This window comes from Phacochoerus africanus, chromosome 6, assembly GCF_016906955.1.
Source record: "Phacochoerus africanus isolate WHEZ1 chromosome 6, ROS_Pafr_v1, whole genome shotgun sequence".
NCBI lineage: Eukaryota > Metazoa > Chordata > Mammalia > Artiodactyla > Suidae > Phacochoerus > Phacochoerus africanus.
In genome coordinates this window covers 66,638,615-66,666,305 of record NC_062549.1, presented here as the reverse complement: position 1 = coordinate 66,666,305, position 27,691 = coordinate 66,638,615, and the positions used below count along the sequence as shown (strand labels likewise).

General features: G+C 39.0%; 1 protein-coding gene across 8 annotated transcripts in view; it reads left to right on the top strand.

Annotated features, from left to right (window-relative positions):
* C6H8orf34 (chromosome 6 C8orf34 homolog) overlaps positions 1–27,691 on the top strand; it is a 361,855-nt gene that overhangs the window by 218,138 nt on the left and 116,026 nt on the right. For 7 of the 8 annotated variants that reach the window (XM_047783785.1, XM_047783789.1, XM_047783793.1 and 4 more), the window contains exon 8: positions 5,863–5,998. In XM_047783785.1, the coding sequence (XP_047639741.1) occupies positions 5,863–5,998 (136 nt within the window). The remainder of the gene's footprint in view (positions 1–5,862; positions 5,999–27,691) is intronic. The other variant, XM_047783787.1, reaches the window with a different exon arrangement.

The following is a 27,691-nucleotide window of genomic DNA, read 5'->3' as shown; positions in this document are numbered from 1 at the left end:
TTAAACAATTTTCTTTTAAACATACCAATTTCCTCTTTTTAGCAGTATAAGATATACCCTAAATCCATCATAGAATTGAAATGATACTGTTTGAGAAAAGCTTAGATTTGGATTAAGCCAGAGAGATCATTAAGTACAATGCTTCTGCGAAGTTCCAAATCATCCACCATCAATAAGTACTCAGCTTCCACTTTAAGCATTTCCAGGGATGGGGTACTCATGTCTCCCTCACAGCACTGTACAGTACACCTTTGGGCAGCCAGAAGTGTTAGGAGGTTCTTATGCTGACTCAGAAATGTTCTTTCCTTTTCTTAGACACATTCCTTCTCTGGAGCTCAGACAGACCTTTAGATTTTTGAAGGTTACTACTTATGGAAATAAATGAAGGCCACCAAAATGAGAACTAACAGAGACTATGCATTGGAGCTTCTTATAGCCAAGGAGTCAGCCACCATCACTTGCCTTTGACAGAGACCCAAAGGCAGGAAAGGAGGTGGGAAAGCTTTACAATGGAAAGAAAAGGGAAAGCTTGAGGTATGTCCTGCTTGGACGCTGTCAGCATGAGGGTGCCAGAGGTGGGATAACTAGACCACCTTATGCATTTAGCTTGGGGAGCATATTTGGGTTTCTCTGCTTGGTTCTGAGTTGGAGGAAGGGAGGGAATCTGGCCTCTGTTAACCAAGTCCTGAATATTTGGGGCCAACTGCTGCAGATGTTATGATTTGGCTTCACTGATTGTTTCCCTCAGAGGTTGAGGGTCAGAGTTCTAATGTCACGTATGATCTTTCCATTGTCTTTTTGTACGTTCAGTCTCTGTCTCCTCTTTTAGTCATTCTCTCCCTTGTAGGAAGTTGGCCCAAAGACAAGAGACCAGATCTTCCCTGCCTGATGATCATTCACTTGTCTCCAGAGTCAGTTGTAATACACAGCTTCTTAATTTTTCTGATCTTGTGTTTTCATGGTAATCATCTGATGATAGAGTGGCTGCATAAAGCATATAAGACTCCGGGTAGAGTACAGTGGACTGGCATCATGCCCCCTATGACAAAAACAAGAACAGTTAAAAGTCTATTTAAGATGCTTCAGCACCAAGACCCTGAATTGTCCAGCCAGAGCCAAGAGAACAATCCCACAGGTCATAAAGATGAAACTTAAGAGAGCCAGGTAGCTTTTTCCTTACAGTGACATATAGTCTTTTCTACCTTACCTGTTTCATTGAGCCAAGTACAACAAGAAGTATTAGATATACCCTAACAGTATCATATATACCCTAAATCCATCATAAAATTGTAATGACAATGTTTGAGAAAAGTTTAGTATCAGCAGTTGCACAGATGCTATCAAGACTAGTGAATAGGAAATCTAGCTTGTCCATCACTACTCTTGCCAAGAAATTGAGACTGATTTACATTCCATCTAAGATAGAGGTGATATTATTTAAAACTCATGCCAGAATTAAAATGATGCATGTCTTACAGCTTTTGTTCGTATGATTCCTGTTATTGGAAGCACTGCTTTAATTGTTTGCATAAACAATAAATCAGTAACTCCCCCAGGTATAGTGCCTGAATAACAAGGGTAACCTTGTTCTGGAGCTCACATCTGAATCTTAACTTCCTACTTTGATGATTTATAGAATTAAGGTGTCTGTGCACAGATAAATTTTGGAATACTAATTTCTAAAGTTCATGAAATATTATTATGAGACAAGCAAATAGCCCATCTTGGTTGCAGAGGAAGCAGTATCTGGTAAAAACACATAGATACCTAGGGAAAAAAATTGTTTACGGCCTGAAGTTGAAACCAAGGCCTTACATTAGCTGTTTTATACATTTGTATTTATATTAGTCTCTTCCAGAGAGCAGGTAGTTGGTCAATCATCTTAGGAATTCTAAATTCAAATTTAGAATTACTGAGGGTGTAATTGATAGATGGTGATAATTTGTTCTTTTTCTTTGAGAGAGGGATGCTTTCAGTTACAAGCTGATTTATTTAAGATTGTCTATCCATATGGATGAAAGTGAAAATGTCATTGGCTTTAATTCCTTTGATCTCATTTATTGGGACTGGAAATATCCCTAGGTTTTTATCATTGGGGTCTGGTGAGGAATGTCATATCTAGCAATCAGTAAGCTTAGAGACTACTGTTTGGGAAATCTGAGATTGGTGTTAGAATTATTATACTTTGGTCTAATAATTTTAGTAAGAAGGTAATAAAGGATGAAAGCCCATCATTATGGGTGAGTGATAATCAGGGGTCTGAAGAAATTAGAAGAATAATGGTAAGTAAGCTGATAAAAACAAAAAATCATTAGGCAGAAGTCTTGATCCAATATCTTGTGCAAAAGCTGTCTACTATCTGAAGCCCCTGGGTCATTCTGAGGGTCTTGGGTCATCTGTCTATTGTGGAGCTCAGCTGCTTCTAGAGAATCTCTGAGGATCTTCATTTTGAGGTCCCCTGTTAGAGCAGGCTTCCAATTTTGTTGATTCTGGGTTGTTTCTTTCATTATGACATGTGAAACCAAGGATTTACTCCAGGGTTTATTTCGGTCTTTGTTGTTAACAGTGTCTAATAGAACCTCCTCTAATGAGGTTTAAGAGCAACTTTTCTCAAATGTATCTCGCAGTAAATGAAATCTTATAGTTGGATGTCATGAAGAGACTGTTTAAGATGTTTGAGTGCAACCAAATCCTGTTGGTGATAGGACTGAGTAGAGTACATGAGCCTCTTACAATATTTTCCAGTATCTCCATGCATCAGGGCAGAGTAGAATATCATAGGTAAAATCCTGAAGCACTTGGCACTTCCAGTTACCAGTTCACAGGGAAGTAAACAACGTGTTCCCCAGGGAGTGGATGGTGTCGGCATAAGGGCAGGTGGGAGTACCTTTGTCCAAGGCAGCTCAAGGCTTTCTGAAAGTTTGGTTAGTTTTATTTAAAGATGTCATTGTTTCTTTTTTACCTTTCAGAAATTTGTAAGTGATAAAAATAGTAAAGGGTAATACCTTACAGGTTTTTAAAATAATATTTCTTATGATGTGTGTGACTTGCTCATTTGATGTAAAAGTTTATATTCCCAAGATTGGAACACAAAATTGACTAGCTTTTTAGCAACTTAAAGACTGTAGCTTTTTGGCAAAGAGTTTAAACTCATCCTGAAATTATATAGCCATTAAATATCTAAAATATATTCAAATCTCATGAAAAGTGGAAGCTGTGTAAAATACATTGTGAAGTGCTCAAAGGGCATCTGAGGCTTTGGTTCCTGGCCATTTCCCACATTTACAGTTTTTCTAGAATTATGCTGTTGACAGGTCCACATGACTTAAAAATGATCTCAGCCGTCTTTTTAATGTTTCCCCAGCCATATTGATTTAAGACAGTAACCAATTTATCTGTACCATGTACAGAGTAATTCATGTAGGAATTTAGCCAAAATCCATTTGAAACCATCTAGTGCCACCAAACAACTGTCTTGGGAGCACCAGAAAAACTCAAACGATCTTTTCCCCCATTTTTCTTTTCAAAATGAGGGGCTAAATAGTAATATTTTATAATGGTTCTTTGAATTCCGTTAGGATTCCTTTGTTAAGAGTTTAGTTTGGATCAAAACCTTCATTAAGACTGCTTAATTTGCAAAGTGATCTGCTAATGATTTTAGCTTCCATGTTATTTCTTTTTCCATAAGCCTCAACTTTTATAACAACAGCTTTCTCTCTATAAAGTAGGAGTGCAGCTAAAAGTGTGTTAAACATATTGTCCATTTTTGATGGAGGCTCCTGCAGAGTTGACCTTTTGTTTCCAAAGCATCCACAAGTTATGTCTTTTTTAAAAAAGCATGCCCAATATAGATTTACTCTGTGGTCTTTGGCTAGTTGACAAGCTTAAGGAAGTGCAATGGTTTTGCCATCTGGATTGATTTTTACCTCGGATAGAGGACGGTATTCTAAAGGCAAGCTTTAATTGGTTTTAGCATGTTCTGCTCTAGTTTCAAGTTTTGAAGTATGATCTATCAACAAATAATATTAGGTCAGAGTTTTCAATGGAGTCCTTAAAAACACTAAATGAAGTATAGCAAGTTCCCTAACTGAGCTAAGAAAATGTTAAAGTTCCTTTTCCCTCATGGGGGCAGGAGAGTGGCAGGTCAGGGTGTCACAATGATGGACAGTAGTGTGAGGGGGAGAGACCAACAGAATCTCATGAGAGGCTAATTAGCTAACTGAAAAGTGCCATGTGTTCTCAGGCACTAGTAATGTCTGTGTAGCATGAGGAACCATGAGAGTAAGAGGGAAGCTTTTAACTAGTTCCGCAGAAGCATGGATCCTGGAGTGGTGGCTATTGCCTACAACAAGGGGAATGTGTCTTTACAGGCAGGTCAAGGTGATGAGTTTTTATGAATTCCATGGAGTTAAGTTGAAACTCTAATGACATGCCCAGATTGATTTCATGCAAGTAGACAAAAGGATTTTAGTTGGGGTTACCTGTGGAGGGAGTCTGCTAACAAATCTTTTTCAGATAAGAGAAAGCCTGTTTATGATTTAGACTAGTCACAATCTCAGGAAAACTTGACACTTTTTTGCAATATGCAGTTGTTAAAATTCAGCTGAGTAAATGATTCATGAATCAGGCAGCATCCAATCTGCCTGGATAGAAAGGAGATAGAAAGGAGCTCGAGGAGCTGCACCAAATAAAATAAAAGACTGTTCTTGACAAGAGTGGAAACGGGAAGTAATTTAGCAAAAAGCAGATTGGCTGTGGCCGGTCCCTTTCATTTAGGGGATGGTTGGGATCTGTCAGGCAAATTGACCCACTAGTGCTGGTCAGGTGACTCCTGACTGGCTGGATTAAGATTCCACTTCTCGGAGAACTTAAATTGGAATTAAGTCTCAGTTTGATGACATGGGGCTCGGCATGAGCAACTTCTTCATGGGCCTACTGTCTTGTTTTTAACACTGTTAAACCTAGAAATCCTCACGATTGTTTAGTGAGAGGTCTAATATGTTTGGATAGTCTACAGCCTTATGGGGAGAGAGTGATTTCCCTTCTTATATAGGTTATAACCTTGATCATGGGTTCTATTTTAGCAAAGTTATAATTTCTGTTTTGAAACTTCGTCTCTCTTTTGCTAAGGCTGAGAGCAAGTAAATAGAATCCTTTTTACGAGATTCCTTATTCTCTGAATAAATCAGGAGATCGTGTCCATATTGTATCAGGACTAAATTATAAGAGAAACTTAGACCTAGTAAGTGTTGATTAGGGGCTTTGGGAGAATAGGAGGCTTTAGAGCATCCCTGTGGTGTGACTCTCAGGTATAATATTGTCCTTCCTAGGTGAAGACAAATGGAAGGGTTTCGAGGAAAAAGCAGAAGGCTTCAGGTAAATTCTGATGAGAGGTTGTTGGATGGGGAACCTGAAGGCAGGCAAATTAGAAGTGAGTGATCTTGTATAATTGGCTTGGACCTCTTTCTCTTCCTCTGATTTGTTTTTAGTTGAAAGCTAGCGTCTTTGACTAAGTCCTAACCATTTGGGGTCAGTTGGGTCAATTGCAATAGAGATTATGGTCTGATTTCTGTGGATGGTTACAGAAAAAGTTTTGGATCCATATTCTGTAGTCACATATGGTCTGCCCTTCATCCAAACAGATTTAATCTCTCACCATTGTGCTCCTGTAAATCTTATATAATTTCCTCCAACTACATTGAGAAATGATTTGAAAAATAATTGATGCATGAGGTAAGATTTTTACAAAGTGGAAATAGAATGTATGGCTTAACCAACTACTGGCAGATATCTGAAAACTTAAGACATGTTTCTGTAATTAGTAGAGTTAATTTTCATCTGTAATTGTTTATGTTTTTACAGAGGATCTTGATGATTTAAGAATGGAGGGAGTAACCACCCTGGTACCTTCTGGGAGCAAATTTAACCAAGGTCGAACTTCTCACTCCACTGAACTTCAGGCCAAAGTCACACTGAACATCTGTTCAAGGTGTGCCAGGTAAAACAAATAATAGGCTTTGATTTTTTAAAAACTTGATTTCTTAAATCTTGATTTTTTCAATCTAAGATTATGATGTAAAGGGTATACTCCTCTGTGTTAAGAAAATCTTTGTGTGTTCTGGTTATCTTTTGTGCTGACGTTGGCGAGGGAGTTAGTTGTATAGTCTATCCTTGTGCCCAGTGTCCCTCAGACTAACAACGTATCCAAGGGCTCAGATTGCCTTTACTTCACGGTTTGAGACTATTTTAAGTCTTTCTGTCTCCAAATTTCATTTGCTGTCTGCCCTTCTGTTCCTTTCTGAAGGAAGATTCAATGGGCTCTAAAAGTTCCAAGCCATTTCCAAAGCACCTGCATAAAGGACGGTTCATCCAGGTACAGTTTAAGAGCTGATATTATTGGCTTCTTAACCTGCTCCTCATCCTGTTCACCTCCTGGGAAGAATTTAATCAGCTTGATGCTTTTCAGTTTTGGCAGCTGGAAGCAATCTCTGCATATACTGTATGTGGCCCAAGAAGTAGCTGAAGTTACTGCCAAGTCAGCTCCCAGTGCTGGTCTAGCAGAAACTCAGCAAACAGCTAGAATTCATTCTTTAGAAGGAACTAAATCTCATTTGCAAAGAGGTTTTTAAGCCTGTTTAAATGATAAAACAAGCCTTCTAACCCTTATGTAAATGGTGCAGATTAGCAAGAACAATGCACTGGCTGGCCAGTTTTATCTCCTTTTCTTTATGTCTAGCTGGTCTATTGTACTGTTTGAGAGGGGATTAGTGGCTTGGAAATAGGGAGAGGGGAAGTGTAGGAAAATCAAATCAGACCTTTGTGGCTTTTCCTTCCCTTTACCCCCTTGGAATTTTTATTTTAATTGTCATAGGCTTAAAAATAAAGAGAAATGAAATAAAAATAAAAAGAAATAGAAAGAATAAATAGAAATAGAAAATCATGGAAGCTCATTTGAGGCCATTAAGAGAAATACAATATCACAGTGAAAACACCAGTGGAAACATTGCTTCAGACAGTTAACATTTGGGTGAATTGACTTTTTGATTAAAGCTGTGAAGAAACTGCTAATATTTATGTGATGATATTTAGGCATTCTGAGTGTGCAAGGGCATCTGTGGAAGAGTTGTTGAGCAATTTAAAAGAACTTTATAGTATGTTTGCACATTTACACTTTGACTGGAGAGGGGTTTATGCTTGATCCTTTGTATTATTTGTAGATAATTGGGATAGGAGATGTTTGTTTTTTTCAAAAGGAAATCCTAAGAAAACAATGTTTTGCTAAACTATGAAGGATTGAGAAAGGACCAAGCCCATTCATAGCCCTAGACTATTTACATTCAGCTTCCAAACGATAAGTTAGATAATAAATTACAGACCACCTGCATTTAAGATGAACTCTTAACTGAAATTTTTGAATATGCAATTGGATAATAATCAATTAAATTTATTGTAATTTTGCTATGTTACCAAAGTGACACAGCCGGTAAGTGGCAAAAGAGTTTCAAAATGAGGCAGTGTAGCTTGAGAGTCTGTCTGCTTAATTATTTTGTTTTATTGCTGAGCACTAACCTCTTGTTTGAAGGTGAAGATAGAAGCCTAAAATAGATAGAAATAATGAGCTAAAAAGAGATTCAGGTGTTTGAAATGCTGGGCCTTCATGATTGTTTTGATGACAATAGGGCACCACTGTACTTTCAAAAGCGAGGTTGCTTCAGGGAAATCAATGGCAGAAGTAGGTAGAAGACACTAGGCTGTTGATTTTTAGAGTGGCTGCTGTAGCCAGAGTTCAGAGTGGAAGAAAAACTAATATCAGTTATCAAAAACTATGAAGAACCTGAGAATGTACCCTATTTGCATCCTAATACTGTTTCATAGATGCTGGCAAAAGACATGAAACTCCTGGGCCAGAGACCGAGGACTTAATACTCATGATGGTAACACCTGTCAGAGTATTGGCATTTTCATCGGTTCCCTGAGCCACAAATCTCATGGATTGACACACACAGGGCAGCAGTTGAAGTACGTGAGAGGATCCCTGAGTTTAGGAAACCTGAATATTTTATAACAGGAAGTTAGCATCGCTCTAGAGAGACTCCAAGGCTGTTTGCTCTCTGATGTCCCCAAACAGATTGTTGGAAAGAAAGAAAGACTGTCAGTGTCTCAGAAGATATGCAGAGGCTCCTGAGAATTGCCTCCCAGTGCTACTTGGAGTGGGCTCCTTCTGCAATGCATTGATGTAGTTATCAAAATTTTTCCCTAGTCAGCTGTCCAAAATCAATTTGTGTTGCTAGCTCACCTCTTCCAGTTACAAGTAAGGCTTTCAAGACTGTGAGAGTTACACTTTTTAAGCCAGAGCTGAGCAATTATCTGAGGCAGAAGTCATAAACTGTGCACAGTGTCAAGTGTTATGTCCTCATAATATTTAAAAATACCACTGGATTAGTTACCAATTCACATAAAAATTGGCACTCCTATCTTCCCTTAAAAATGCACACATGTGGAGTTCACATTGTGGCTCAGCAGAAGTGAACCTGACTAGGATCCATGAGGATGCTAGTTTGATCCGTGGCCTCTCTCAGTTGGGTAAGGATCTGGGATTGTTGTGAGCTGTGGTGTAGGTCGCACATGTGGCTCCGATCTGGCGTGGTTGTTCCTGAGACGTAGGCTGGCAGCTGCAGCTGCTATTAGACCCCTAGCCTGGGAACTTCTAGATGTGGCAGGTGTGGCCCCCCTGCCAAAACACACACACACACACACACACACGTGATAGTGCTAGGCTCACATTGGGCATGTTTCCACTGCAGCAGTCTCCCCTCTTGTCCCTTAAGCCCAGTTGGGCTCTAGTTCACCTCAGATTCTTTCCAGCTTCCCTCACTTACACCACCTATCTGAAGTCTGCAGGCCTTGGTTTGTAACCTGTGATCTGTAGAAATGCTGGAACTCCAAGATCAGCAGGGAATTAGGACTGGAGGGATGCAGACTGAGGGACCTGGCCAGGTCACTGGGAGAAGAATCTGGTGCCCAGAAGGGGCAGATCCCACTTTCTCAGAGTATTGGGTTGTGGGTAGGCTGTGGTCTTAAGTGACCAGGCAGCCCTGCAGAACTCACATAGAGTGAATTGGTCGGAAACCTCATGCTGCAAACTAGACCACCATAGAGAAAATGATTGGTTCACTTAGAGAACTGTGCCCATTCCCACTGCTCTCCTGTGGCCACTGGTACCCAGCCTGGAAGATAATGCAAGATAATACAGGCTTCATAGGGGAAGCCCAGACATGGGATTTGGGGTCTGGGATCAGGATTTAATTCCAGATCTCACTGAGTTGGGGACAGTATGGTGTTAATAGATATGGATGTTTAAGATAATTAATGTTAAGTTATAGCACATACTCAGCAACACCTTTCAAGAATTTACAGCCAAGTTAGAATAGACAGACAACCTCCTTTGAAGTCTGACAAAGGCATCTAACATCCACGCTCTAAATTACCCAGTGTGTCATCTTCAGAAAAATTATGCAAATATTCAGAAAATCTGATCCCTCATCTATGAAATGGAGTTCACATAATTCTGGAATTAACCTCTATGGGTGACTGAGAGGGATGGCCAGGATGATGCGTACAAAGGGAGCTAGCCAAGAGTTCACAGTGCAAGACTCTCAGGGAACAGGGGGTTTCTCTTCTCTTTCTCCCACTCACAGGAATAATTACCATGTAAATACCTAAGCAATTTAAAATGCTTTGTATTTTCCCCCATCTTTTACCAAGGCCCACATTAAAGTACTCAGGTATTGAAAGAAAAAGAGCCTCACTTTCCTGCCTTAGGAATTTTCAGGAATTTTCTCCTGCCTTAGGCTTCTGTCTGGGGACAAAACTGTGGTCCATCTTCCAGGATTTCTGGGTTCAATAAGACAGTGTTAAGTGGCAGTATTTTGTTTATTGCTTTGAGTTTCAAGGTCAGGAAGTCATTTTTCCCGTTGAACTGGATGGGTAAAATATAGTAAGTAAGCGTAATGGATATGTTATGATCTTGAAATCAAGTTGGGTTCCTTATAGAAAAGAAGTCTACTTACAATTGTCATTGTCCTCAGTTTGTTTTTCAAATACTGCATGCTCATGAGCTGCATATGGGGGCCACAGTATCTAGAAGTGAGTTTGCATACGATATGTCCAAAACGGTATTGCTCTTGTCAAGTGAGGGCCATACTGTCAGAGGCCACAGAGCCCTTCTCAAGTGATGAGAAGGAACCTAATCAGGGACCTAATGGGAAGACAGGACCTGGAGTGGGATTAAGACATTCTGCTGGGGATGACTGAGGGATGTGAGATGTACATGACCACTGGAAGGACTTCTGCTTTTCAAGAGACCAGAAAAAGAGAGACTCGGCCTACATTAAATTGCTCTGTAAAGTTTTATGTATAACAAAGTGCTTAAAATAAGAATGTCAAAATATTTATTGATTAGCATAGTTACAAGAAATAAAGATTTCATTTTGTTTCCATAAATATTTCACACACGATTAGAAAAGTCAATATGGAAGAAAGCTTGTGTGGAGTTCCCATTGTGGCTTAGCGGTAACGAACCCAACTAGTATCCGTGAGGATGCGAATTTGATCACTAGCCCCACTCAGTGGGGTAAGGTTCCAGCATTGCCATGAGCTGTGGTACAGGTCACAGATGTGGCTCAGATCCTGCATTACTGTGGCTGAGGTATAGGCCAGCAGCCGTAGCTCTGATTCGACCCCTAGCCTGGGAACTTGCATATGCTGCAGTGCGGGCCTAAAAAAAAGACCAAAGGAAAAAAAGAAAGAAAGAAAGCTTGTGTTTTCAAGCTGGAAAATTATCCCAGGGTGGTGTTACTCCCATAGCTCTCAGTGACCTTAATCTGATGTGGGCATTGCTGCAATTTGTGTGATTTAAGCAAAGAGGTGACATTGTTTTGGCAAGTAGAAAAACATATAGTTAAGAGGTATTTGACTTCTAACGTGTATTAAGGTTCTAGCCCAGAATATCGCTCAATTTTCCCTCAGATCATAAGGGAAACAGGCCATTACAAAATAGCAATTTGAGAAATAAAGAATTTTTTCTGTGTAAGATATAGCAGTGTCCTTATAATTGCTGATTTTTTTTTTTTTTTTCATTACAAGGTAGATCTTTAATATATTCATTGAGGATCTTGGCTTGACTTATAGAAATTCCACCCAGAGCACTAAAAATCCTTGGATGGTATGGGCAAAATAAGTTTAATTTTTTGCCTAGGAGTCACACCAAGTCATATCAGCTAAAAAGTAAAAGGTCTGTAGGTTAATAATGCAAATTATCAGTAATTATCAATAAAGCTTCTGTGGTTCAGAAAAAAATAGTGGTTTGCAAAAGTGTGGGTTTCAAATTAAATTTATTAAGTACCCAGAATTTTCTTTTTAAGATAGCAGTTAAATTACCAATAACAAGCTGACAAACATTGATACCAAGTCACCAAATTACTATTTCTGTGATGTTTATAAGCCATTTTTCTGGAAAGACCACCCATTAATCCTGTCTCCTAATGCCTTTCTGTGGAGTTAAATCTCGTTTTTGTGGACTCCTGCCATGGCATTCTGGGTGGTGAGATGCTGTTTGTTTTTGATGGTGCAAGTGTTTGCATTCATTCATGCCTAACATCAGTACTGCACAAAAAAGGAATCAAAAGCCATTTTAAAATAAATTGGATTATAGAGAACATACAGTGATACTGGCTCAGAAACTGCAGCATGAGAATGTTAAGAGAAATTTGGTTTCAGATAGCCTGCTGATTTTTCACTGATTTGCCTCATGTCATTGTTCCAAAACTTTTTCATCATTTCTCCTAAACACCATGACATTAAAACACTGAGGTTAGTTGTATATTGACTTGATAAAGCAGAAGCAGAGTATCATTAGTAATAGGGTGCTGAAGAAAAGGCGAATGTCAGACCTTGCAAATGTGAACTAATTTCAGAGTGACAAGACTCACTCTGTGTCAAAGAACTATGATAAACTCTGGAAATAACAGTTAACACCCCTGACCACTAGGGACTGATATTCTGGCTGGAAACAGAGTTGGAAAAAATAAGTGCAGCCCCAAATGTCAGGTGGTGATAGTGCTAGAGTAAAAAGAAAGCGTAGTAAAGTGGTGAGGTTTGCCAGATGGGATTGATTGTTATAAAATAGGGGCTGTTACTGTAGGGGCACGTCCAGCTCTCGGAGAGATTGATCTATGACTTTCATTGTTCATTCTCCATGAAGGAAGAAATGAGGGCAACACACACCAGCCAGAAACAGGGACCACTTCATCTCAGTCCCAAACACATTCATTTCATGGTTTTTCTTTATTTATAAATTGGTACAAGATCCTCCTCATCTCCACTTCTGTTAGTAGTTGTTTTGTGATTCTCAGGGGAGGGAGGGCCGTGGCTGCAAGCACTTGTCTGTGTGTGTGTGCACACATACATACACACACCATAATCTAACAAGCTATTTTCTTATGTGACTAAGAGCTGGGGCTTTAGAACAATGGAGATGAGGGGTAGAATCTCAGCTTGCCCGCTGAACAACTTTAGGAAATCACTTAACCTTTGGAAACCTCAATTTCCCATTTATAACATGGGGGTAATAATTTCTGCCCATGGGATTCTAGCAAAGTAGAGTGACTAGCTCAGTTTCAAGCAGAGTCTACTCTGGGAAAAAAAAAGTCTATTTCAAGATAGCAAAATCCACAGATGCGTCAGTCCCTTTCATAAAACGGCAAAGTCTGATCAGCTCTCTGTATTCAGATTCTGCAACTGTGGATTCAATTCTTAAAATTAAAGTACGCCAATAAATCACCCAGTTTCATTACAAAATATTTTTTTTCCTGTTGCCAGTTGAAAGGCATTTAATACAAATTTCTTGATTTTTGACTATGTACGGGCCGGAGAAAATTCCACAGCAACACCAAAAATTTAAAGCTCAGTGTTTGTCTGATAAGTTTAGGTCCCTAAGCTTTAGACCCAAGCCACCTTTTCATTTCTTTGCCTATGACTTTTTCTTGTTAACTTGAAGTTAAATTGTTCTTTTGGAGCTTAAAACTGCTAAGGGAAAAATATAATTATTACTTTGAAAGACTTAAACAGGATCAGCTTCCCCAGATCCCCCAGGCACTGTGCTCTGATGCTGCACATCAGCCTGGGAAACCGCAGAACTACACCTTTGTTAGCTACTCAAGAGAGCTTCTCACAATCCACATGCACTTCCATCAACCCACAAAGCCTGGGGCTTAGGAGTGAGGGAGGCTGGACAGCTGTGAGAGCAACTCAGAGAAATCTGTGCGGGGTACACTCCATGAAGGAGCATCTTCTCTGGAAACAGCACCCAGATAACTAACACTCTTGCAGACCTATTTCTTCCCACTTTCAGCGTCTGTATGGCTGAAGTCTGTAGGATTTGACCAGCAGTATCAAGAGCTGATGAGGAGAAGATGAAAAGGACTGTATTAACTTAAACACCTCATGGCGTTTTCTCTGAAGCACTGTGTCTTAAAAAAAAAAAAAAAAAAAAAAGAAGAAAAGAAATTTGTTTTAGACTTTTAGCTTTTCCGTAAGAACAATTCTTCAAAATGTTGAGGACATTGGGATCAACACCATAGTCAATTAAGTGAGATATCAAATGATTTCACCTGGTTCTCGTAATGCTTGATGAACTTACAAATGTCACTGTGGGGCTGTTCAGTCTCATTGACATCCAGAATATTTCTCGTGACTATTTGGGATACACCAGCTTATCTAGTTGTTGAACAGCAGTGCTAGGACCCAATAGGCCACCATGGTCCTCTCTTGGCTTCCCCACATCTGCTTCTCCCTCAAGATACTCTGTCAACAAATAATTGCTGTCAACTTTTTCCACTCTGCTTGCTCCTCAATTTTAAAGCCTTGAGGCATCTGTTTATGCTCTGTATCTCTCTACTTCTACTGTTATAGACAGAATATTTGTCTCTCCGCCCCCCGCCCTGGCCGCTGACCCCACCAAATGTATATGTTGAAGCCTTAAACCTTCAGTGTGAGGGTGTTTGGAGATGGGACTTTTGGGAGATGTTTAGGTTTATTTATTTATTTATTTATTTATTTTCAACACGTGATAAAATAAGGTTATATTTTATTGAAATGACTCTCTCCAGCATTGATAGTGACAACTACAGGGAAACTTAAGTTTTGATCCTGCGATGGATGGAGGAAAAAACGTCAAGCAGAGACCTGCCTGGGAGATGTTTAGGTTTAAATGAGGTCCTGTGGGTGGTGTCCTCATGCTGGGGTTTGTATCCTTATAAGAAGAGGAAGAAGCAGGAGAGCTGTCTCTATATGTCCACAAAAGAGGTCCTGTGAGCATAAATGAGATGGTGGCCATCTGCAAGCTGGGAAGGGAGCCCTCATGAAGAACTGAATCTGTGGGTACCTTGATCTTAGACTTCAGGGTCTCTAGAATGCTGACAAATAGGTATTGTTTAACCTCTCCAGTCTATGGTATTTGTTATGGCAGCCTGAGATAAATATCTACTTTTTCAATCATATTTTTCACTAAATTTTATATACAAATTCCCAGAGAGAGAATCTGATGGAACCTACCAATTACCATCCAGTGTCTGAACTTGAGGAGTACAGCTCTTGTCTGACACCATCTGGTATCAGTGCCTCAACTTTGAGGGATCCCTGGTATAATCTTCTGGAACCAGGGGATCAGGGCCACTTACCCAAAATGAGGACACCTAGGTTTCAGTAGCTTTATGAGCATCTTTCCTAAAGCAGTTACTAAGAGTTTTAAATTTAGGACCCTAGATTTTTTTAGACATTTTTCCTTGTTCAATACATTATCATTTGCTAATAATCTGCCATTCATTTGTATTAAGATTAATCAGATGCTCCTTCCTACTTCTTGCAGCTTGACTGAGTAAGAGGCCCCAGTTCCTTCTCAGAGAAAGCACCAGGGAATCCACGAGATGGTGTGACCCACTGCATCCATGAGGGGATGTGCTGGTGGCAGTGTAGCTGCTGGGAAATTCATATTTCAGTATGTTCACAGTGTCCATTAGCCATACAAGTATTGTAGTGTGGCGTACAATTCACATTTTAAATCATGTGACTTTAGGATTAGAGATTTTCTGATATAGATCTTAGACTACCCCATATGTTTTTACAATGGAGAGAATACCTAAAACTTATATAAACATCCTCCAATAAAATTATACTCAGGGAACAGCTTATGTTGTAAAAGTTAATTCTCTACTGCCAGAGATTCAGCCAAGAAAATGTGGGCCCAATTTAGTGGTGTCATAAGGTCAGGAGAAAAGTCATTGTCAAGATGAAATTCACATTTGTGTAATGAATAGTCTACTCCTTCAAGTGAGTTAATATAGAGATATTTATGGTTATCTTAGTAGATCAATTCTGATTTCAAATACTCATGGAAATAAGAAAGGCAACTTTAACTGTGTACACAGGCAATGGGCAGCAGTGCGTGTGCCCAATTTCTGGACATTTTAGGAAAGTACTTATTATGCAGGAGAAGGAGGATTGTCCTTTAGATCCAGTCACCCCATTTTATTACCTTTCCTAAGGGGAACTTTTGAGATAATTGTTTGACTCTCTGCTTGAAGTCCTTTAGCTTTCACAGAAGCAGGAAGAAAGGGTGCAGCATTCTTTTCCCCAGAGTTGCCTTTCCTCCAGCTGCAGTTTTGCTTCATTGTTGCATAAAGGCAGCTGGGTGATGCTTGTTGTATCCAGGTCCTCCTTCCTACATTTGCCAGAAGCACTGAATCCTTCTGAACTGTCCATCAAGTGCCAGTGCGTCCTGGCTTCTTCTCTCAGATCATTTGCACAGTTCTTCTCTTGCTCTTGACTAACACTCATGCTGTCCTTGTGGCTCTAACAGGTCAAGTACATTCTGATCTTGCTCTCCTTTGACACTTCCTATTTCCCCTAATGGATGATGCTTACATGGCCTGCTTCTTCTCCTTTTTTGGCTACATTTGCAGGCGTGTGTAAGTTCCCAGGCCAGAGATGGAAACCACCTCACAGAAGAGACAACGCTGGATCCTAAACCCACTGAAGCCATTGGGGAACTCCCATGGCTAGCTTCTTCATTTCAAATGTCACCTCATCAGAGAAGCTTTTCCTGATTCCAGCCTCATTTCTCCCCCTCTCTTCTTACCTGACTTTTTCCTCAAAGTTTCATTACTTACAATTTATTTCACTACATGCTTCCTTTCTTTCCTCCTGCATGAGGTCAGGAATCTTGTCTGCTTTGTTCACTGCTATAATTCCAGCACCAAGAACAGTGCTTAGAATACATAATTATTGACTGGTTGGATAAATTAATGGCAAGTGCATGAGACACATTACTTATTAAAGTTAGGAATAATAGCTAATTTTTATTTATTATATATAATAATATATAATTAATATGTGTGATATATATATATATTAATCCATTTACTCCTGATAGCATCAGAGAGGTCAGGCACTTTACTGAATGTTACATAGCCTGTAAGTAACAGGGCAGGGAATTTAACCAGCACGTCTTGCTCCGGTGAAAGCACTCTTTCTTTCTCTGCTGCCACTTGGAATAATGGGGGAATGTAGGTGTGGGAGGAGGCCAGGAACAGAAGGGAATGATGTGACTGCCTGGCAAGTGGCTGTCATAATTACATAGGTTTTTCATAATAAGTTATCTCATCACTTCCTCTTAAGTATGGTAAATGAGAAATAAGAGTAAATTTGCTGACGCTGTTGTGCTGCCCTGGTCCCAGCCCCCTTGTGGTATACGAGCTAAACAATATTGCTGTTTAAAGCAAGATGAAGGGCTACATGGAATTATCTAAAAGCCTGAAACGCTTTCAGCAGAGTAACTTCCTTGTAATTCTTTAAAAACAAACATGTATCTGTAAGAAAAAAAAACTTGGGATCTTCAGACTTATTATGCCAGATGTTGTTTTAGCGGCGGAGATTTATAAGGTACTGTGACTACCTCATCTGAATTAACCAGAAAAACATAACAAACAGACCTGAACTGCATTTGACTCATGTAAATTTGCCATAAAATTTGCTTGCACATATTCTTCTTGTCTCAGTGTATCTCAAATTATGTTTTAGTTTATATACAAATAAAAATTAGAAAAAAATACATTGATTAGTGCTTCTTTTGGCTTTAATATGATTATTGCCTTCTCAAAGTGACTTAAATTGTGTTCAAGAAAATGCCATTTTCGTCTTCGATATTTTTTTTTGGCCATACTAGCAACATGGGAAGTTCCAAGGCGAAGGATGGATATGTAAAATAACAAACTCAAAAACTTATATCCCTTCGGTCCGTCAAAATATAAATGTCCCTTAATATTGACCTTGTGCTTTAAAAGTAAAAACAACTTTGTGGAAATGTTTACTTCCTCTTTTTAAAATGAATTGAATCAAACAAGGACCAGAACTGCCCATATTAGTTATTTCTTTTCTGATTTCCAAACCCTTAATTTAAATTTTAGGAAATGACTTGTTAAACAGAAAATTAATGTCAACAAGTTTGGTGATTATCTCATTGGTTGTAGATTTTTTTTCTCTTCTGAAACATTTTTTCCTGCTAAATTAAGTCCAGTAATAGCTGTTGTTGTATAGAAACTTGATCAAATTCCATCGATAGTTTTTAAATGTCTACCTTGTACAAGGAACCATGGAACTAACTAAATTAAAAACAAGGTCTCATCTAGGCTGCAGTCACTTAGGCTAGATGCGATAGACACTTCAGTGACAGAGATTAAAAAACTGACCTAATCATCCTGTTCTGGATCCACTGGAACTCATTTTTATTAACAAATAACATTTCACACCAATGTTTTGGTCAGTTATCTTAACAGGTGAATAGGCGCTTATAGTTAAGTCAATTTTCTAGTCACTAGGGGATTAGTAGATAACTAAAAAGTAAAAATGTCCAGAATAAATGTTTCTGCTTATGATGAAGAACTTGAATTTTCAATCACAACTGATCAGCACATTTTGAAAGAGACTTCACAAAAATTTAAATCAAATCACTTTATGGCAGCTTTAATTTAGCTAAATAAAATCAGAGGAGAAAATAAAATGCCCCTCTGACACATTTAGCAATACGAAGCAGAAATTTTAGGTGGAAGTTATCTAGTAATTGGGGTTTCTTTTCTTTCTTTTTTTTTGCCCCCACAACGTGGCAGCAGCTTGATGTGGGACCTCAGTTCCCAGACCAGGGATTGAACTCGGGCTGAAGTGGTGAAAGCTCTGAATCCTAACCACTAGGCTACCAGGGAACTCCCTCTAGTCATTTAGAAATAATTGATAGCTCAGAAAGTCTAGAAAATAATAATATAGATATTAAATAGGCAATCAAGGTAAATCCTTTCAATTAAAAATTAGTTAACCCTTTTAGTTAAAGTATAAAATTATATAAAAGACATCAGGGTTTTTTTTTTTTTTTTTTTTTACTAGAAGTCAATATATTAGCTCCTATATTTATTTTTAAAGATGCCTTTTTTGAAACTCCATTAAAAATTGTCTTTGGACTACGAAGTTGTCTAACACAGGAGATACATAAAATTTTCCTCAGCTCAATGGTTCAAGAAAATAGGATTTAGGGAGTTTATATTGGAAAAGAATAAATGGAGTTATGCATATTTGAAGGGCAATCCCATGGAAGAAAAAATATGCTTATTTTTGTTGCTCCAAAAGGCAGTACTGGCATTAAACTGAAAGACACACAGGCTTTCCTTCAACACAAGAAAGGACAGAGGGGCAGCTGGAGTGTCGTAAGTAGAATGGTCTGACTCCAGGCGAGTGTGAGTGCTCTATGGCTTAGATTATCCAAGCAGACATTAAGTAGCTATCTGGAGGGTCTGTGTCAGAGATCAGGCAGGATGAGTTGGTAGGCAAGCTTTCCAGAACTGTGAGAAAAAAATTTCTGTTGTTAATAAGCCACCCAGTTGGTAGTATTTTGTTATGGCAGCCTGACTGGACTGAGACAATACTGTATCCATCTTTCTGAGCTATGAGTAGAGCCCTGAACTGAGCTTGAATTCATCCGTCTATTGCTTTGCTGAGCCAGCTCTTCCAATCCAAACAGTTAGGTTCCTTAGTGTATCAGCGGGGTCTTTTAGAATTCCAAGGAAGAGATGCTTTACTTCAGAGTGAATTATTATCTCGCGGCACTGTCCCTTCAGGGCTCCTTTTCCCAACCTGAGGATGGGTTTCTGGTTCTCCAGAGAATTGAGAAAGGTGCTTTTCATTGTTGAGGACAAAGCAACATGAGCTTTCTAACCTGCCTAACTGCTGTTCACTCAGCAATCCTGCTTCCCCAACACGGGGTTAGCCCTGCATTCACTACGATGGATTTTCTGTGTGGAGAGCATGGGGCTCTCCTCCCTGGCCAGAAGCTCTCCCTCCTGCCTTGTCCTGAGGTTAAGTAACAAATATTCAGCTGAGTAAATTGTTAAGATCTAATTGTCTTTATTGAACGATTCGTAAATTAAGCAGCATCCCATCCAGCAAGTGGCAAAGAGCTTGGAGGAGCTGTACAAAATGGAAGGCTTTCATAAATTGGGGGGTGGGAGGAGAGAGCAGATGACCTCATCTTCCTCTAAGGGACAGAGAAGCCCTCCATGGCCAATTACCTCACTGGTGCCAACTGGAAAATTCCAGACTAAGATTACATTCCTAGGGGAGGTTAAAACTGAAATTAAGTTAGGAAGTAGGTCTTGGCTGGTGTTTTCTGCTTTAGCAAACAAGAGGGCCTGTTTGGGGTCTGTTGTCTTCTCTTAAAGAATTTCCCTCTTTGGATCAGAATCTCGGCTTAACTGAGATGTGACAAAAATTTAAGGCATTAGGGCCACTCTCAGCTACTGCTCTGTAGTTCTCTCCACTCTGTTGATCCTTTGTGTGGTATTCACAGGTTGGGACGTTTTTGCTTAATCCCTGAGATACCATGGGTTACAGCTTCAGGTTCACATGCTCTAAGTCTGTCATTCTGTTAGTTCCCTTTTTGACATTGTAGTCTTAGGGAGATCATTTGCTTAATGGTGAATAGCTGTGAACATGCATTTAAAGCTTTTGAGAGAATACAACAGGCCAAGAAGATTTCTATGATTACGATGAGGAAGATAATTCCCGGAGTTCCCATCGTGGCTCAGTAGTTAACGAACCTGACTAGAACCCATGAGGATGCCGGTTTGATCCCTGGCCTCGCTCAGTGGGTTAAGGATCCAGTGTTGCCATGAGCTATGGTGTAGGTTGCAGACACGGTTCAGATCTGGTGTTGCTGTGGCTCTGGCATAGGCCGGCAGCTACAGCTCCGATTAGACCCCTAGCCTGGGAACCTCCATATGCCATGGGTGTTGCCCTAAAGAGACAAAAGGACAAAAAAAAAAAAAAAACTCCCAAAGTTTTGAGTGTACTTTGGAGCCATGGTCCAATCAGAATCAAATAAATCAAAGAAAGACGCTACTGAAGGTATTGCCTTTTAAAGCCAAGTGGCCTGCTCAGCGATCTTATGTTACCGAGTTTCAACTTTTCCAGGAGTGTTAATCCAGGTACAGCAGGTGGTGGTGGTCACAAGTACCTCCTTGCTCAGCTAAACGATAATCAAGGGCCCTCCTGTTATCAAGAACAACTTTGGCCAAGAGTCTAAAGATCTTTACTGGTCAGCTGTTTTCTTAGCAATGGATTCTATAGTACAACCAGGGAAGGAGGGCCCTGTCAAAAGAAGTAAATTCTGAATCCTGAATGCCTCTTGGTAACTTCCTTTTGAATCTGTGGCTCAGAACTGGAAAGCAGACAGCTGTGGAGGTTAGTAAACTCTAAGGGTCTATAGACCACAGGCAGTTTTTTCTGGTTTATTTTGCCTTGTGTCACTTTCTTTGCATAGAGCACAACTGCAAAGTTTCCCGAATTTGGGATGTTAACCACAGACAAGGCGGTAGACCAAGGGATGTGTAACATCATGGGCAGATCAGAGTTTGCTGATGGCAAATCCAGCACCCTGAAAGGTTGCCCCCATTAGCAATGGCCTGAGAGATACAGATGAGGACATTATCTTTCTAGGTCAATACCAGAAAAAGGGAAAGACAAAGAAGGAGAAAGGGTTTCATTTTTAGTTAAAGAATGATGTCTCTGTGTGTGTGTGTGTGTGTGTGTGTGTGTGTGTGTGTGCGCACGTGTCTTTTTGCCTTTTCTAGGGCTGCTCCCAAGGCATATGGAGGTTCCCAGGCTAGGGGTCTAAACAGAGCTGTAGCCGCCGGCCTACGCCACAGCCACAGCAACGCAGGATCTGAGCTGCGTCTGCAACCTGCACCACAGCTCAGGGCAACGCCGGATCGTTAACCCACAGCAAGGCCAGGGATCAAACCCAAAACCTCATGGTTCCTAGTCAGCTTCGTTAACCACTGAGCCAAGATGGGAACTCCCCTAAAATATGAAGTCTTGATCTGGCATCTCAGGCAGAAGCAGTCTACTTTGATAACAGCCACTTCTCTTCCTAGTCCTTCTGATTTGGAGTCCCCAGCATTTGCAAAGGACCAGTTGTCAAGTGGAGGCTTTTTCATCTGTGAGATGTGTATCCAAGGGTCAAGACCCTACAGTCTGCCTGCCCTCTGGGTTGGTGCAGAACCTGGTGTCATCCCTTTCAAGGAGATTCGACGGCAGTCTTTGTTCTTAGAGACTGAAATGTTAGTTTAAAGATTGTAGCCAGATATTTGAGGAAGCTAGAAAAATTTAAGGGTCAAAAAAAAAAAAAAAAAAAGGGGAGTTCCGGTAGTGGTTCAGCTGGTTACAACCCAACTAGTATCCATGAGGATGAGGACTCGGGTTCTATGCCTGGCCCTCCTTCACTGGGTTAAGGATCCATGTTGCAGTGAGTTGTGGTGTAGGTCACAGACGCAGCTCAGATCTGGTGTTGCTGTGGCTGTGGTGTAGGCCAGCAGCTGCCACTCCATTCGACCCCTACCTAGCCTGGGAACTTACATATGCCAAGGGTGTGGTCCTAAAAAGACAAATTCAGGATCCAGTCCAGTTTACAGGTATGTAGAGAAACCTCAAAAACAATAGGCTTAGAATATAATACAGACAATTGTGCAAACATAATTTTTTCTCTACAGTTGCCCCCATTTTCATCAAAGATAATCATAGTAAAATTGATTTATTTGCATTAAACTTATCCTGATTATTTACAAAAGTGCAGCAAGAATAGTGATTGACCATATAAGATCTTTTTAACACTACTTTGCTCGGACCTTTAATAAGCCATCTCAGAACGAGTTATTTAAAAACCTCTTGTGTCCAGGAAGCCAAGCCAAAGTCCAAGCAATTCCTTAAAGCTGTCTGGTCATATCTGAGTCTATGCATCTCTTTCTCTCTCTCATGTATGATATTCCATCCAAGGCTTGGTAACACAGACAGTGTTTCTAATTGTCCTGTTACAAGGAGAACAAGTTTTTATTGAACTTATGTAAGTAACTCTGTTGCCTGAAAAGAATACTCTATAGAGTTTCCAAATTTTGGAGAGATCAGATAGGGAGAAAAAGTAAATGTTTTATCTTTGTTCACAAAGGCATAATTTACCAAATTGCTAGAAGCCATAGATAGGTTAAGGGAAAAGGTTTCCCATAAGTCTAGAAATTTAAAACATTAAGGAACTAACATCACATCCTCAGTTCATTCAGCTCTGTGTTATGAATTCCTGTTCTGCTTGAATCCAGTTTTTTCATTAGTTCTAGAAAGTCTTGCCCAGTTCAGTTTTATAATTACAAAGTTATCAGAAACCTATACCTACCTCTTCCATGAATCTTCTTGAAGATGAAGTGCTTTTGTAGAAACACTTTTGCAAAAGCACCTTAGTAAAACAATAGCTGTAAATGTCAAAAGATTTAAAATGACCATGGTTAAAGATCTGATGAGAGTTCATTATAATGCACTTGGCAAGGAAATTTGCTAAATTCTGTGTCATACATTTTAGGATAATAAATAGAATTATGAATGATAATAATATACCAGGAAATACTGTATTTCTAGGAAGTTCATAGAATTTTTGGAATATATAACATATACCTATATAGACACAACCTATAGGAGAATTAGTATTTTTTCTTATTTGACCACGCTTCTCATGTAAGTTAACATCTCAAATAAGTCTAATTAGCTTAATAGCTCCCTTTTTATAAGGAGTGAAAACAAATCTTTTGAGATGTCCTAGGGGCTTTCTGGAAAATTAGTGTAAATTTGGAAATAAAAAAATCAAGTTCAGAGCATAGACATAGTCACCGTGTTATCTAGCCACAAAAATTTTATAATAGCTCCATGAAATTCTTTTTTAAATGTTGTTTATTTTTTCCAAACTGAGGAGCAAACCATTATATTTCCATTAAGTTTTCAGGAGGAAAAAATATTTTATGCAGCTGTACTTGGAAAGATACTCCTAGACGTCCCCATCCCATATCTTACAGACGCATCGTAGCCAAGTGCTAACAGAGTAGACTGACTGCCAAACCTAGCTACTGAGATTTAACACTGGCTTCGGACCCAGGGAAACTTTTCAGTACAGTCTTCCTGAGCAGAGAGAAATGAGATGATTTACAGTTGAATTTGACCATAGTGAGAAATCTGGAGTCACACATCGCCAACTGCAGGCTCACTTGGTTGAAATGGTTTTCAAATAATGTTGTGCAAGTCATATGAAATGTTGCTGGGGGAACTCAGATTTTATCTAACAGAGTTTCTGTAAGATTTAAACAAAATTATAGCTTGGAATTAATTTTTGAGTATCAGTCCCACTCACTGTTGAAGTTTCAGAAATGGGAGTCGGGCTCCATTAGGTGGTCAGGATCTTAAAATTGATTCCTGTGAAGAGGCACAAGGACCCCATCTTGACTTAGCAGGGCGTATTGATCTGTTTCTCTACTACTTGTTTCTTAAGTGCTTGGAGACAGGGTAATGTGAAGGACTGTGACTTTCTTTGGCTTTGCCCCACTTGCTACCAGAAAAAGAGAAACAAACAAGCGAAGAACTGTGCTGTATACAAATTTAAAACATGGCTAGAAATCAAGGTGACGAATTTAGTCAGTCTGGAAAGAAGTCTAAGTTTCAGAAAGAAAATATATATCCCCACCACTTTTAAACATTTAGTATAGTGAAAAATCAGAATGTAATTATACACACTTTCCAACAATGATAAGAAAAAACATAGATGGCAGTTAGAAAACAATAAAAAAGGTGTTGCATTAATTTTTTTAATACTTGGCTTTGGGGAAATTTTTCACATTCAAATTATGAAAATAATCATAAGAGTTAGAAGTGGGCAGACCCAGTGTACAAGCCTGCATGCAGTCGACTCATCTGTATTCAGTGCAATTCCTGAATGGTGAGGACAGACAGGGAGCTGCACCATGCTTACCTTCAGAAGTGTTTTAACAATGAGCTAATGTTTTTAAATTGACTTTAAAAATTAAAAAAACCCTATAAAAACCCAAGCATTTGTATGTAACATCCAAAGGAGAGTAAGTTTGCTTATTTCTTTCTTTCTTTCATCTCCTTTATTTCATTTGTTCCACTTCCCTTTTCTTTCACCATTTGAATGAAGTCCCATGTGACCAACTAAACCTTGTTTATTTAAAAACATTCCTCGAGCTCATAAAAAATACTGAATGTGATGGGGCTTTCTTCTGAGAATCAGTGTGTGTCACTGTTGGTCTAGGATATGTCTGTTTCATGGCAAAAATAAAATACAAGATCACCATTGCAGAAGAGAAAGAGAATTGGAGAGGACTTAAATGCTTTGTATGTAAAACAGCTCCACATCACAGAAAGAAAATCATTTTTGGAGTTCCCATTGTGGCTTAGCAGTTAACAAACCCAGCTAGCATCCATGAGGACGCAGGTTCAATCCCTGGCCTTGCTCAGTGTGTTGGGGAATCTGACGTTGCTGTGAGCTGTGGTGTAGGTCACAGATGCAGCTCGGATCCCGCTTGGCTGTGGCACAGGCCGGCAGCTGCAGCTCTGATTCAACCCCTAGCCCAGAAACTTCCATGTGCCACGGGTGCGGCCCCGAAAAGACAAGAGCCAGAAAAAAAAAAAAAGAAAAAAGAATTTTTTTTTTTTTTTTTTGCTTTGCTTATGGCATGTGGAATTTCCTGGGTCAGGGATTGAATGCACGCCATAGCAGTTTAATCCTCAACACCAAATCTTTAACCCACTAGACTACTGGGAAATTTAGCAGAAAGAAAATCTTTAACAGAAATAGTCTTAGGACTTCAGAGCCAGTTAGGTGAGATAGTGGAATTGCAAAAAAGCTTGAATCGTAAGAAATATTCATAAATTCTCTAAAGGAGTGCATTGCTCTGGATAAGAGATAGGTAAGCCATTTAGATAATCTGGCAAGCCGTTCTCCCTTCTCCAGAGTCAATGAATTGTCATTATCTCTTTCTAAACTTGTCTAATTTAAATTTGAATAGGTATAACTGATTCTGACCGATTGTCTAGCTTTAGTCTCTAACATTATGTATGATTTCTGAGAATGATTTAAAAATTAGCGTAATAGCCTTTAGTGATCAAAGCCAATAGTAATAAGAATCATGCTAATAAATATGTAAATTGCATTTATTTCTTTAAAATGCTTATCTAATGTAGCTTTCTAGAAGACTTTTTAGAAAAAAATATAGCCTGTTTGTAAAAGAAAATTTTAAATCGTATGATAAAAGGAAAATAATGTAGTGTTGAAATTAGTAAAATAAGAATTTAGAATAGTTTTATTACATATTATTTTTTATTATGTTTTATTAATATGCAGTAGATAAAAGGAGAATATGATCATTTGCATAGATATGCAAATTTCAATTATCCTATTTAGTAAATCTCAAAAAATCTGAAATTCGTACCTGTTGTTTTATTATTAAAGTACTTTGAACGAAGGTACTGTCTAAGCAACACAGTAAACACTTTTCTGAAAGAAAATGATCTGAGATAATGGAAATAGTGAGTCCATGAATGAATATAATCTATGTTTAATGCATGAACTTACTATCCCAGACTTTCCTCTTCCTTCCTTCCTTGAAACTGGAGCTTCTCTTTATTATCACTTTTATCAGTTAACACAGAGCATTCAGACATAGAGTTCAGATTCAATTCTATATAGCCTGTTAAATTCTTCTCTTTTTTTTTTGTCTCTTTGCCTTTTCTAGGGCTGTAGCCACAGCATCAGCATATGGAGGTTCCCAGGCTAGGGGTTGAATTGGAGCTGTTGCTGCCAGCCTACGTCACAACCACAGCAACGCCAGATCCAAGCCGCGTCTGCAACCTACACAAACAGCTCAGGGCAATGCGGGATCCTTAATCCGCTGAGCTAGGCCAGGGATCGAACCTTCAACCTCATGGTTCCTAGTCAGATTTGTTTTCTCTGCTCCAGGGCAAGAACTCCTAGCCTGTTACATTCTCAAAGTGAAATGGTCAGAAAAAAGTTGAGGAGAGGGAGATAAAGGACATGGTGATTCACAGCCAGAATAGATACTTATTGAACAACTAAGACTCAAAAATCATGTCTGTAAAGTGTTAAAACGAGCACTCAATTCAGTTAAAATTCCCAGTGAATGAATTCAGCCAATGGATCAGTTCAGTGGCTTTATATGTAATATTGAAACACAGACATACATTGAAGCATGGGTTTAGATTTTACTTTTATTTATTTTTATTTTTTTGGCTGCACCTGAGGCATGCAGAAGTTCCCCTGTCCAGGGATTGACCCTGAGCCACAGCAGTGAAAACACCAAATCCTTAACTGCTAGGCTGCCAGGGAACTCTGGATATTGCTTTTTAAAAGCACATTGACAGTGTCCTTTGCTCCACAGTGTTTTGAAGCTATGTTTGTTAAGAAGCACCAACGTGTACCACACATCACATTAGGTATTTAGAAACATTATCTCTAATCCTCACAAACAACTCTTGGAAGTGAATGCTTTTACGATTTATTTTGCAAGTGAGAAATGAAGTTCAAGGAGACTAAGTAAGCTGCTTAAGGGCAAAAGCCTAGTGAGTGCACAGGTAGAATTTGAACTTTGCTTAATCTGACTTGAAAGCCCCAATTCTTTCTACTATACAATGCTGCCTCCCAGTTTTAAAGCAAATTGTTAGTTCTGTTTTGGAATTAGGCACATTTTTCAAGTTTATTGTACTGCCTAATCCATTTTAGCATAAAAGGCTGATGAGGCGGAGTCAGGCATGGTATTTGTAAGAAAGCAAAAGCCTATTTGTTAGGCTCCAAAAGTTCAAATAAAGCAAGCAGATAAATTTTTGCTTGTATTTTTGGGATGAAATAATTACCCCATTTTTATAGGTTATGAACTTTGTAATTTAGATGCTACCCTTGAAATTTGGAACCAATGTAGTAGTGAATAACTTCCAAGTGAGAAGTGAATTATTTAAGTATCTTTTTTCTAGCTATGTTTTAAGATAAAATTATTTAGTTGTTACATTACTATTTTGTTTTATGTATTATGAATGTTATAGGTATCTTGATTTTAGTTATTACTGTTTGTGATATAAGGGGGAAAAACCTTGTTTCTAATTCTTATGGATTTATTTAAAGTTCAAATTTTATTTAGGTTTCTTCTCATAAACATTAGCTTGTTAAAAACTATTTTGTTGCTATGGGTGA